General features: G+C 39.7%; 1 protein-coding gene across 1 annotated transcript in view; it reads left to right on the forward strand.

The window, feature by feature from the left end:
* Ghr (growth hormone receptor) overlaps positions 1 to 3000 on the forward strand; it is a 230531-nt gene extending 227531 nt beyond the window's left edge. The window contains exon 10 of the mRNA XM_032898830.1: positions 40 to 3000. Coding sequence (XP_032754721.1) covers positions 40 to 1011 — 972 coding nt within the window. The 3' untranslated portion in view covers positions 1012 to 3000. The remainder of the gene's footprint in view (positions 1 to 39) is intronic.
* The last annotated feature ends 9967 nt before the right edge of the window (positions 3001 to 12967 follow it).

The following is a 12967-nucleotide window of genomic DNA, read 5'->3' on the forward strand; positions in this document are numbered from 1 at the left end:
TGAGTTGCTTTTCATAGATCTTCCCTTTCTGCCTCCTAGGAAGGAAAATTGGAGGAGGTGAACACCATCTTGGGCATTCATGATAACTACAAACCCGACTTCTACAATGATGACTCCTGGGTTGAGTTCATTGAGCTGGATATTGATGATGCGGATGAGAAGACTGAAGAGTCAGACACCGACAGACTTCTAAGCGATGACCAGGAGAAATCAGCTGGTATCCTTGGAGCAAAGGATGACGATTCTGGACGTACCAGCTGTTATGACCCTGACATTTTGGATACCGATTTCCACACCAGTGACATGTGCGATGGTACCTCGGAGTTTGCTCAGCCGCAGAAGTTAAAAGCAGAAGCTGATCTCTTGTGCCTTGACCAGAAGAATCTGAAGAACTCGCCTTATGATGCTTCCCTTGGCTCTCTGCACCCCTCCATTACCCTGACAATGGAAGACAAACCACAGCCACTTCTGGGCAGTGAAACTGAATCAACCCACCAACTCGTCTCTACACCAATGAGCAATCCCGTGTCACTGGCAAACATTGACTTTTATGCCCAAGTAAGCGACATTACACCAGCAGGTGGTGTAGTCCTTTCTCCAGGCCAAAAGATTAAGGCGGGGTTAGCCCAGGGCAACACCCAGCTGGAGGTGGCCGCGCCCTGCCAAGAAAATTACAGCATGAACAGTGCCTACTTCTGTGAGTCAGATGCCAAAAAGTGCATCGCTGCGGCCCCTCACATGGAGGCCACGACATGTGTAAAACCAAGCTTTAACCAAGAGGACATTTACATCACCACAGAAAGCCTTACCACTACTGCCCGAATGTCTGAGACAGCAGATACCGCTCCAGATGCTGAGATGCCTGTCCCAGACTATACCACGGTTCACACCGTGCAGTCTCCAAGGGGCCTTATACTCAACGCGACTGCTTTGCCTTTGCCTGACAAAAAGAAGTTTCTCTCCTCATGTGGCTATGTGAGCACAGACCAACTGAACAAAATCATGCAGTAGCCTTTCCTATCTTTAATGGCAAAAGAAATGGCTGGGCACGAACGCCTAAACCAAAACTATGTTTTAAATCTGTGTTGGGAGAGCGTGAGAGTGAATGTGGAGTCAAAAATACCTTTTCTGGAAACGTCGAAACATTATCATAACGTGGAAAATCAAGAATACATAATCAGATAGATACTCCCATTGTGAATTTTAAATATTTTAAAGAATCGTCTTTAAGACTGTTTAGTGGCAGTGATTGTCTGTGCTGTGGGTCTTAACTTTGTGATACTAAGTATTAAATAGCTACGTTTTTCATGTATGTAGATCATGCTTTTTTGAAAAAGCAAAACAATCAGGTGGCTTTTGCAGTTCAGGAAATTGAATGCAGATTTTAGCACAGGCTGATTTCTTTTTCTTTTTTAAATAGCTGGGAGCTAAAACTCTAGGGGAGAAGGTAAAACTAGTTTGGATATGCAAAACATTTATTTTGACATAAAATTGATAAAGATATTTTTAATAATTTACACTGTAAGCATGAGTATTTTATAATACACTACGATATATTGTAGTTCACAACAATCCATCTATGGATGTAACAACTACAATGTATAGAGGGGTTGATGCTTTGGTCAATGAACCTAAAGAAAAATGAACAAGTTAGATTTTTACAAAGCCCTTTTTTATAACTCCCAAAACTTCTTAAATCTAAAAATGTCTGCATTATTGGAACAAACCCATTTTAAATTTGTAAATGAATATTTTTTTTAATTTTGAAAACTTTAATTTTTTATACAGATTAACGTATCATACACCAAACAGTAACAGAAGTGATTATAATAATGGAAGAAACACTTTTTTCGCCAAATTTCCATTCAAGCCACAAGGCTGTGTGTAAGAGAAGTAGAGGTGATGTGGTGTGACTGGCTAGGATGCAGGAGATCTTCAGGAGCAAATGGGTTTAGAGAGCCCAGGGATCAGGAAGAGGAGGATCTCACATCTGAGCAGTGCTGTCCTTTCAAACACAGCTTGGCTTTTATAGTAACCTAAGAATTAGTGAATACAAGGAGGAGTTTCACATGTGTGAAATCCAATAGCAGATGGGTTAAAGTTAAACAAATTATAGCACAGGAAATTAAAGACCTAGATCTTTGTTTCGCAGTCAGACACATACTTTTAATTCAGGGAGAAAAGGGACAGAATAAATTACTTCACAGTCACAAGGCACACCTCAGAAGTAGTTAAACAAGTAACAGAAACCTTGTCATCAAACCTTTAATAAGATGTATTTTAAATAGTAAGCAGTATTTCATTGCTTCTTACTTACCCTCCCAGAGAGATTGATCTCAAATAAGGTAGGAAAACAAACAATATAAAAATCACTTTAATTATGTAATAACATAGACACAGTTCTTTGGGTTAGCCCCCCAAAAGATTTATGAGAGAAGAAGGACTCTCAGCCAACTGAAGAATACTTCTCATTTTAAGCACTTTTTAGATGCTTGAAACTTTAAAATTACCTTTAACTTTCAATGGTATTTACCATTTTGCAGAGACCTTTGTGGGGAAACAGGCTTAATGTTTAGTGGTTTTTAAATCTCTTGCATGCAGGAGAGACAGTGAAAAATCTAGACTTGGGTGTTTAAGGTTCACTGTGTTATTCTGTAATAGATTTTAATAGATTTTTTCTGCTACCTTGCTGCTATGGTTTCCCTAATAGCTACATGATTTAGTTCATATGAAGTATCATCAACTTAGAACCTATTCAGCTTAAAGATGTGTGTTTGGATGAACTATCTTACCATTTCACCATAGGCTGACCACGTTGCTATAGCCAAAAATAGCTAAATACCTCAATCAGTCCCAGAATGTCATTTTTTGGTACTTTGCTGGCCACACAAGCCATTATTCACCATGTGACTAGTTGTGTCCTGCAGTCTGTATTTAACTTTCTTTTATGTCTGTGGATTTTTCCCTTCAAAGTTCAATAAATTTATTTTCTTGGACTCCTGATAGTGTGTTTCTATTAGCACAGCTGGGACACCCTTAACCTAGACTGTGTACAAAGATAAGCATGTAGTAAAGAACTAAGCAGAGTTCATTTAAACACCATCGAGTAGTAGATCAAAATCAGCAGAGGGGCAAGGCATGGTTAAGATATCCTTTTTCTTTTATGGTATGCCTTCTCCTTAGGGAACCACTTGTGTAGACAGATTGACAGAGCCATGCTTTGAACACATCCTGAAAGTTAAATGGTGTGTCCGAGTTGATGTGAACTTGGGGGAAATGGAAAAGGGGACATGTTTGGCATTGTCTCTAAACTACATTGCTAGCTTGAGCGTGTTATCTGGAATCTGGAAGAGCGGTTCTCCCTGGGCTCCTGTGTTGACAGAGCTATTCAGTTTGATGACTTGTGGTCATAGGAGGCTGCAATGAATCTCTCTATACTAGTTGCTCTTCTTATTGCCTGAATAAGCAACTTAGAGGCAAGAGGTCTGTTATGGTTCACAGTTTAGAGGGTGGGAAAAGCAGGGCGGCTGGAGTGACTCGGCCTGAAACAGTGGGCGTTTGCAACATGACTTGTTCACATCTTGGAGGGAAAGGAAACAGAAAGCTCTAGCTGGAACTAGAGGCAAATGTGACTTTCCATCCCTGCCCCCAGCTACATGGTTCTATCAGTTATGTCCCTAGACCCAAAGATTCCATAACTCCTAAAACAGAGCCACCACCTTGAAAGCAGGTATTCAGACAGGAAAGCCTCTGGAAGACATTTTCTATTCAAACCATAAGTTCCTTCCTCCTGGGAGGAAGGTTGGTTAGGAGGGTTGTGTGGGTCGAGATGGAGAGGCCAGCAGAGCTATGAAGCTTAGATTCTCACTCGGGGTTTCAAGTGGTAAATCCCATGCTCTCCGGCACGCATTAGGTCCTAGGAGGTAGAAAGCTGGCTTTGGAATGGCGCTACTCAAGAGCTATTTACTGTTTCAACCAGTTTCCTAAACTGTCAAGACTATACAGAATACCTTACGACTGCATTCAATTTTTATGAGGGGGGCGGGGAGGGGGGCGGGGAGTTCTACCCTCTGAGAGATCATTACATAACAGAACTACAGTGTGAAGCCTCTTAGATTTCCTATACTCTGAAAAACATGTGCCCTTTCACTGGGCTATGAGAAGATATTCTACCTTTGTATTAACATAAAAGAAACAATGAAAGGTCCCCGCTACTTCCAAGTACCTTACATTGATTGATTGCCTACAGGTGCTATACAAGACCCAATCTTCTGAAGCTAAAAGAGGTCCTTATCTATTTCGGAAGATTTGATGGCGCATGATTATGTGCATGTTTCTGTACAGAAATATTGTAAAGGTCCACTCTGCCAAGATATATACCAGCAAAAAATATTTACATGCTGTTATAGCAAAACATGTTTAACCATAAATTTATGCGAATAAAAAATGACAAGCAAAGCTGGGTGGTATAGTGACACACACCTTTAATCCCAGCACTCAGGAGGCAGAGGCAGGTAGATCTCTGAGTTCAGGCAACCAGAGCTACATAATGACACCTTGTCTCAAGAGAATAAAAAAGAAAATGAGGAAGAAATCACAAGCATAAAAGCTAGAGATGGTTTCAATCTGAACTTTTTAGGTTAGAATCCAAGTTCTTATATAATATGCCCCCAGTTTCCTTTGCCAGTTTTATATTTAGGAGCTGAGTATAAAGGGCACCATTTACAAATGAGAATTTTACCTTTGATAGCATGTAAGACCACTTTCTTTGGAAAACTAATAGATGTATTGTGTTTACCTTGTTGTATGGGTAGAACCTCTTAGGATTAAAATGATTTCTCACAGGTAAGTCACTGAAACTATAAAATAGAGAGATAAACTATACACTTGAGTACGACTCTTGTAGGTGAGCAGGGGCTCTATGGGGACGATAGAGGTGATGCTTACAAAGTTATAAAAAGGAGCTATTAACACACTGGAGTAAAAGCTAGGCCAGGGAGAACCTTCACCAGTCCCTTCTGGGACTGTGTGGGCACTGAACACACATGGTACACAGACATACATATGGGCAAAATATCCATACACACACAAAAAATATATTTCTTTAAAGTTTCTGTACCACAGCAATATATTTAATTTTTTTTCTGGTCAGCAATTCTCCACAGTGAGCATAAAATATGTAATAAACCATGTTGTAAACACATGATGTAGTGTCTACAGTATACTGTTCCACTTAATAGAGTTTTAAAAAGTGCAAATTTAGTGTGATTATAAAAGAATCTTCATAATAGCAAAGGCATACTCTCTGAGAATTGAAGCAACAGGATACATTACCTCTAACAAAACAGCCATGTGTTGCCCTGTGATGCTGTGAAGGCGGACATAGATTTCTCTTCAGGAGCTATTGGAGGCCTAGGTTTTGTCTTCTCTAAAAGTAAAGCAGTCTTGTGTACATTTAAGATTGGTTACTTAATATAGCCACCTTCATCAGCTATCTGGGACCTTCTGGATGTCTTGCTCAAGTTCTGTGCTCACGCTTGCTGCTCCTCATGTTAAAGATGACTCCTTCTCGTCAAGCTTCATAAACCACCTCTGCTATGCTTCATGCTTTCCTTCTGTAGCGTCCTCACCATCATCCTCCTTCAAAGGATCAAAGAGAGTCAGGCTTCACGTCAGCACTAGACTTTGTCTCCAAGAGAACATTGTGGCTGGTTTGATCTTTGTGCATATTGTTCATGCTTTTTCTGAAACAAAAAGACTATTTCATGTTGTCAGTCACATGGAATGTTTATAAGGTTCTGTATGTTCACTGCTGAAACATCAGCGTCTTCCCGCTATTCCCCACTTCAAGGCAGCTGCCCCCCAGCTGCTATGATTCTATCCCACCTAAGCACTGCAAATCAGTGCAAGCACTCCCTTCACACAGCCTGGACAAGCATTTGATGCCAGTGAGAGGGGGCTCCACCCAGGAGATACCAGACCCTGATGAATTAAGTCTCTGCAGGGATAGGCTCATCATCTCCCACTGAGGCCACACAAGGCAACCCTGTAGGGTAACAGATTCCAGAATCAGGCTACAGCTTTAGGGACAGCCCTGCTCCAGTAGTTGGCAGACCCTTAGAAGACTAAGCTGCATGTCTGCTACATATGTGCCAGGGGCCTCAGTCCAGCCCATGTATGCTCTCTGGTTGGTGGCTCACTCAGTCTCTGAGAGCTCCAATGGGTCCAGGTCAGTTGATTCTCTTGGTCTTCCTGTGGAGCTCCTGTCCCCTTCAGGACCTTCAATCATTCTCCTCAACTCTTCCATAAAAGTCCCCAACTTCTATCCTATACTTGGCTGTGAGTATCTGCATCTGTTTCAGTCAGCTGGTGGGTAGAACCTCTCAGAGGACAGTTATGCTAGACTCCGTCTGTAAGCATAATAGAGTATTGTTAATAGCGTCAGGGATTGATGCCTGCCTATGAGACCAGCCTCAAAGTTGGGCCAGATATTGGTTGGCCATTCCCTCAGTCTCTGCTCCATCTTTGTTCCTGCATTCCTTTTAGACAGAGCAAATTTTGGGTAGAAAGTTTTGTGGATAGGTTAGTGTCCTTATCCTTCTACTGGTAGTCCTGTCTGGATACAGGGTTGGCCTTTTCAGGTTCCATGTCCCCATGTCCCCACTGTTAGGCATCTCAGCTCAGGTCACCCACATCCCTTCATCCCAGCTTTCTGGAACTTCCCTAAGACACACACACACACACACACACACACACACACACACACACACACACACACACACACCAGCAGCAGCAGCTGCAGAATTCCATTCATTCTCCTGGTCCTCTAGCTCTCTCTCCTGTCTCTCCCTACACCTGATCCTGACCCCCCATTCTGCTCCACATCCCCTCTCCCAACCAGTTCTCTCTCTTCATCTGCCTCCTATGACTCTTTTATTCCTCCTTGTGAGATTCAAGCATCCATGATTGGACCTTCCTTTTTGTAGTTAGACTCCAACAAACAAAATAAGCCAATTAAAAATGGGATACAAAGCTAAAGACAGAATTCTCAACAGAGGAATCTAAAATGGTCAAGAAGCACTTTTTAAAAAAGTTCAACATCCTTAGTCGTCAGGGAAATGCAAATCAAAACGACCCTGAGATCCCACCTTATACCTGTCAGAATGGCTAAGATCAAGCAACAGCACATGCTGGTTAGGGTGTAGAAAATGAGGAACACTCCTCTATTGCTGGGGGATTGCAAACTTATACAACTACTCTGGAAATCAATTTGGTAGTTTTTCAGAATATTGGAAATAGTTCCACTAGAGGAACCAGCTCTACCACTCCTGGGCATACACCCAAAAGATTCTCCTAAAGACAGGTGCTCCATTATGTTCACGGCAGCTTTAGTCATAATAGCCAGAAACTGGAAGGAACCCAGATGTCCCTCAACCAAAGAATGGATACAGAAAATGTGGTCATTTAGACAATGGACTACTTCTCAGCTATTAAAAACAAGGACGTCATAAATTTTGCAGGCAAATGAGTAGAACAAAAAACATCATCCCGAGTGAGGTAACCCAGACCCAAAAGGACATGCATGGTATGTACTCACTGATAAGTGGATATTGGCCACTTATCCATAAATACAGAAATATCCATGATACATCCCACAGACCCAAAGAGGTTAAACAAGAAGGAAGGCTTTTGGTCTGTCTTATCTTTGAACATTCCTTCCTCACTAAGCAATACCACTCTAGTTTTGCTTTAAAGTGAGACATACACATTTATTGCTTTCTCTTGGATTTGTAGAAACCACTGAAGAATTATTAATTGACTTAACGTTCTTGCTTGCCAGCCTTTTGCTTCTCAGTCTTTTGATAAGGCCAAGTGGAGTCACTGGGCCAATTTCAATTGCTTCTTAGGGAAGCCTAAAGGAAAAAGAGAGAGAGTAGGGGAAATACCATTCAGTACAGCTGTTGGCACACAAAGTATTCTTCAGTTACATTTGCTGTCCAATACGGGCATAGCTCATGGCATCCTGAGACAATTCCAATAGTGGTATCAAATATTGCTGATCACAAACCATCCTAACAGGTACGATAGTAATAAAAAGTTTAAAATAAGAGTATTACCAAGATGTGGCACAGAGACCCAAATGGAGCACATACTTTTGAAAAACTAAAACTGAACTTGCCTAATCCTGGGTGCTATAAACTTTGAATTCATAAATCATTAACGGCAATAGCCATAAACCAGGTGTGTCTGCACCAGTGACATCTACACTATCGTGTTTATTATTGACACTTCAGAAAAGCTCTCTTAAAAATAAAACAATGAACTTCAAAGGAGCATCAATTCGATGGAGCACTTTCATATGTTCTCATTAACTTCCTTTAAAAAGTACAAGAAAGCTGTGTGATTAAAGTAACCCAAGAGCCTTCTCCTCTCGACTCAGGTAGACGGCTGAGCACATATGGAATAACATTTTCCCAAAGGCTTAGAACATTCATTATCTCCTCTGTGTTGTTTTGCTGGAACAGACTTAGAATGTCCTGCTCACTTAGCCCACAGGCTATGAGAAGATGATTAGCACAGATATGTCAGCATCAATAAATCCCTGTCCACACTCAGGACATCTGGCTTTTTTATTTTTTTTTTAATCTGAAGCTTACAGTACTGGAAATACATATGTAGCTCTTTATAGAAGAAATATATTCATAGTGAAATTGCTTGATGCTACTGATCTGTTACTGCCTGAACAGAAATCATTCACTCCTCATGCCTGCCCACTAAGTTAAAAGACATTGCCTAACTGCAAATTTAATAGATTTCTGCATTACAGTCCCAGGAAGCTAACTTTAAAGGAACACAGAGAATGCAATTTTCTATTGACGTTTTTAATGTCTGTGTGCTTGTTCTGTGGGTATTAAGAGATGTCAGAAGCATTATAAAGAAATGAAATACCTTACCAAGAAAGTGTATTATTCAATACGCCTTTCCCAATGGGGAAATATGCAAATATCTGAAGAAGAAAGTGCATATTGTTTTCCTTTATAGTGTAGCATGTAGCCAAATTTGCTGACAGTTCTGGTTGAATAAAGTATGTTCACCTATATTATTTCACCTAAACCAACAAATCAGTTTTAAACAAGTAGGACATAAACTTTAATCTCTATGGAAGAGGAAACCAATGCTCAGAGAATGTGAATGATGTACTTAGTTAATCAACTAACTGAGTCATGGTAAAGACCCAGCCCCTATAATTGGCTGAATTTTTAGAAACAAGCCAAACTAAATATGATCTGATGGTGGAAAATCTTCTAAAATAATTCACAATGTTAAGAAAATTAAAATAACAATGGCTTGGAATTTAAAGACATGTGCACATACCCATAAACAAGCATATACCTTAAAAGCAAATAACTTAAAACTCTTTTAAAATTGTTTTAGAAAAGAGAAATGCATGGACAGATGGGTCAACAATCAAACACTATAGGAAATACTCAAAGGAAAATTATAAACAGAGGAGAAGTAAAGACACACTTGCCATGGGAAAGAATATATTTCATGATATTCTACTAGTAAAGGAAAAGTATAAAGAAATACAATACATTCACAGTAAGCCAAAAGAAAAAAAAACTCCTTACACAAACTAGGGGAAAATATTAATAATCTAACCAAGCAGAAAAAGAACCAACAAATACAGAGATCATTAAACATCTATTAAAATCTTAAGTGTATGTGGCTTCAGCTTAGCAGCAAAGACACTTGCTGCTCAATCAAGAGGACTAGAGTTTGGGTACCAGCATCTATATTAACAGCCCACAAATGCTTGTAACTCAATCCTCAAGGAATTTGAAGCCCCTTTCTGGCCTCCATGAACATGCACAATTATAAACAAAATTCGTGAAACTGTGTTTAAGAATGTAGTAAGAGGATCATATACCAAAACTTATACTATTTCATTCTAGAGATTTAGGATTGATACAACATATAGAAATGAATAAATATAATGTCACGAGAAGACAAATACTAGTGTGTGGTAAGGGGAATATTTTTACTCTGCTTGTGGTGATGAACACTGTGCAGCGACTATGGAAACTAGTGTGAAAATTCCTCAGGAAAAATTAAAAAAAAAAAATTCCAGATGATCTACTGACCCCATGCCTCCAAATATACCTGAAAGATTGTAAATTTGCATATCACCGACACATTTTCACATTTATATGTATTGCTACACTATTCACAGTAGCAGAAATGTGGAGCCAACTTAGCTATCCATCAACAGAAGGCTCCCTTGACCCACGACTGGAAGGGAAGTTTCATGTTTGAAAGTTGAGTTTTTGTTAGTCTGTCTCTTAAGAGGAACATTATCATTCAAGTCATGTAAGTCCACTTAAATGGCATATATACATGTGAATGTAAGAATGTAAGAGTTGGTGCCTTAAAAAGTTAAATAAGATCGACAAAACTGTAGCCCCATTAACGAGAGAGAGAGAGAGAGAGAGAGAGAGAGAGAGAGAGAGAGAGAGAGAGAGAGAGAGAGAGAGAGACAAAAACTCAAAACAGGTTCATTTGTGAGTTAGCAAACGGTGATTAATCTGGCAGTGGCTAAGTGTTGTTCTGTGGTCTAAGAAATACATGAAAGCATCTAAGACGCTATAAATTGGTGGGGGTCGCTAGGATGCCCTGTGGAAGGGGCTATAGGAGAGGGTACAGACGGGCCAGAAGAACGACGGACCCATAAGTGAGGGACTGTGCTTCCCACCCGGAAGAGGACTACAAACTGGACCGGACCAACCACCGATACCCGGAGGTCTTTGCAGGAGACAGGAAACCACGCCTCGGTGGCAGGTACGTTCCAAGCTCTTCCTGGGAGGTTCGAATCTCAGTTTTCCATCATTCTTTTCCTGAGACCTCCCCGAAGTGTCCTGGATTCCTACAGTTTTATCCTGTCCACTCCTCTCTCACTGAAGGCCCTTGCCCACACCCCTCCGTGTCTGTTGGGCCCCGAGGATCCTGGGATGCCATGGCGGGCCTTAGCCTCAGGGTCTGAGGGTAAAGTCTTGGAGAGCTCGAAAGAAGAAGCAACCGGAGCCCTACTCCTGAAACCTAAAGGACTGACCAGGGCCCAACTGAGCGGGGCTGAAGAGAAGGAAAGCCCTGGGATGCCCAAGTCAACAGCCATAAAACCGAAGAAGGAAATGGAGCTGTCGCTTGCCAGTGGACTTGCTGGAGACTGGGCCTTGAAAGTCATTTTCAGTCTCTGCGAAGTAGAGAACTCAGTAAGCACTGAATCACTAACGTGTCCCCTTGTTTCTCTAGGCAAAACCAAATTCATTGAAGGAACCTGGACCTAGGAAATTGGAAAAAGAGGGCAATTAAGATATCTAGAAATGACTGGGTGGTGGTGGTGCACGCCTTTAATCCCAGTATTCAGGAGGCAGAGGCAAGAGAAACTCTGAGTTCCAGACCAACCTGTTATACAGAATGAATTCCAGGACAGTCAGAGACACACAGAGATAACATCTAGAAAAGAATTCGACACATAGATAGCAAGAAATACAACACGGATTATTAATTAATAGTTAAGCTTCTGTGATGGGGACTCCTGTCCAGTCCTCCTCTAGTGTGTGTGTGTGTGTGTGTGTGTGTGTGTGTGTTCTATGAAGAAAAAAAGTTGGAGATTTAGTTCAGGAATCTGGTTCTAAGACAGAACTAGTTTTTGAAAAAAATATTTAAAATGTTAGGAACTAAAAAGAAAAAAAGGGGGGAGGGGAGATTTTTTAATATTTCAGATTTTCCTCTAGTTGAAGTAACAATATCAATTAGTGGTTGTTTATTTTTAACTTTGTTCAACAAAGAATGAACCTGTCTATTATGGGAAGTGTATATTATAATTATTTTTCTAACATAAGGAACAAGTTTTTGCTATGGAATTTTAAATATAATTTTACTGATATGCAATACAGAATAGATAATATTCCACTAAATGAAATACATAACCAAAAATCAAATTTCAAAACCATTAAACGCTACTATCAAGTAACAGAGAGAGAAGAAAGTGGAATTTCTTGGTGGAGGAACATCATGCAATGCCCGGTTTGACAAGAATATGACCACAAAAACAGATTTTGAATACCGTTTATTTTAGACTAGTTCACATCCAATACATGGACTTGTCTTTTTCCCAACTCTAGAATGTGAGAGAAATCTAATGCCAAGTATTTCATACTTTGATATTGTATTAATTTTGATTCTAATAAGACACCTTCCCAGTCCCACATTTAAATGCTGGCTACATTTGGTTTCCCCGTCCTATGTGGATGAGTTTACCTATTGGATTCTGAAGCATTTTCATGATTGGTTCCATAGAGTTAAAACTGAAACTTTGTCTTTATTTCAACTGGTACTAAAAATTAATCCTATCCATCTACCCCCAAAAGCATACAAATAAAGAAATATTTTTGTGAGTATTTTCTATGTATCTTTATTTATTAAACAAAATGTAAAACATAAGCAAACTAACAGAATATTTGTGGGATAATATTTAAACAAACATGTTTAGCATATTAAGTGAGAATGTTTACTTTTAAAAGTTATACCTCAAATTAAATACTATAGAAGATTTTAAATCCAGTCATACTGAAAGGCAAAGGCAACATAATAATCATCATATATCATAATTATACATTATATTAATTGCACACATATAATTGCAATAATAGATGATAATAAAATCTAATAATGCAGTTGTCTAGATTTAAATATAAGTAAATTTTATGCAATATATAATATTGGAATATAATATACACGCACATATAGCCACACAAATTTTAGATATGCTTACAGAATATTTGGCAGAAGTGAGGGTGGAAAAGAATAGAGAAAAGAATGCATTTAACTGTAGCTAATCCTGATATACCAAAGTTCTCCATGGAAAATGGAGCTCAGAGACAAATACTTTAGTGTTTGAATTATG

The sequence above is a fragment of the Rattus rattus genome, chromosome 3 (assembly GCF_011064425.1).
Source record: "Rattus rattus isolate New Zealand chromosome 3, Rrattus_CSIRO_v1, whole genome shotgun sequence".
Classification (NCBI taxonomy): domain Eukaryota; kingdom Metazoa; phylum Chordata; class Mammalia; order Rodentia; family Muridae; genus Rattus; species Rattus rattus.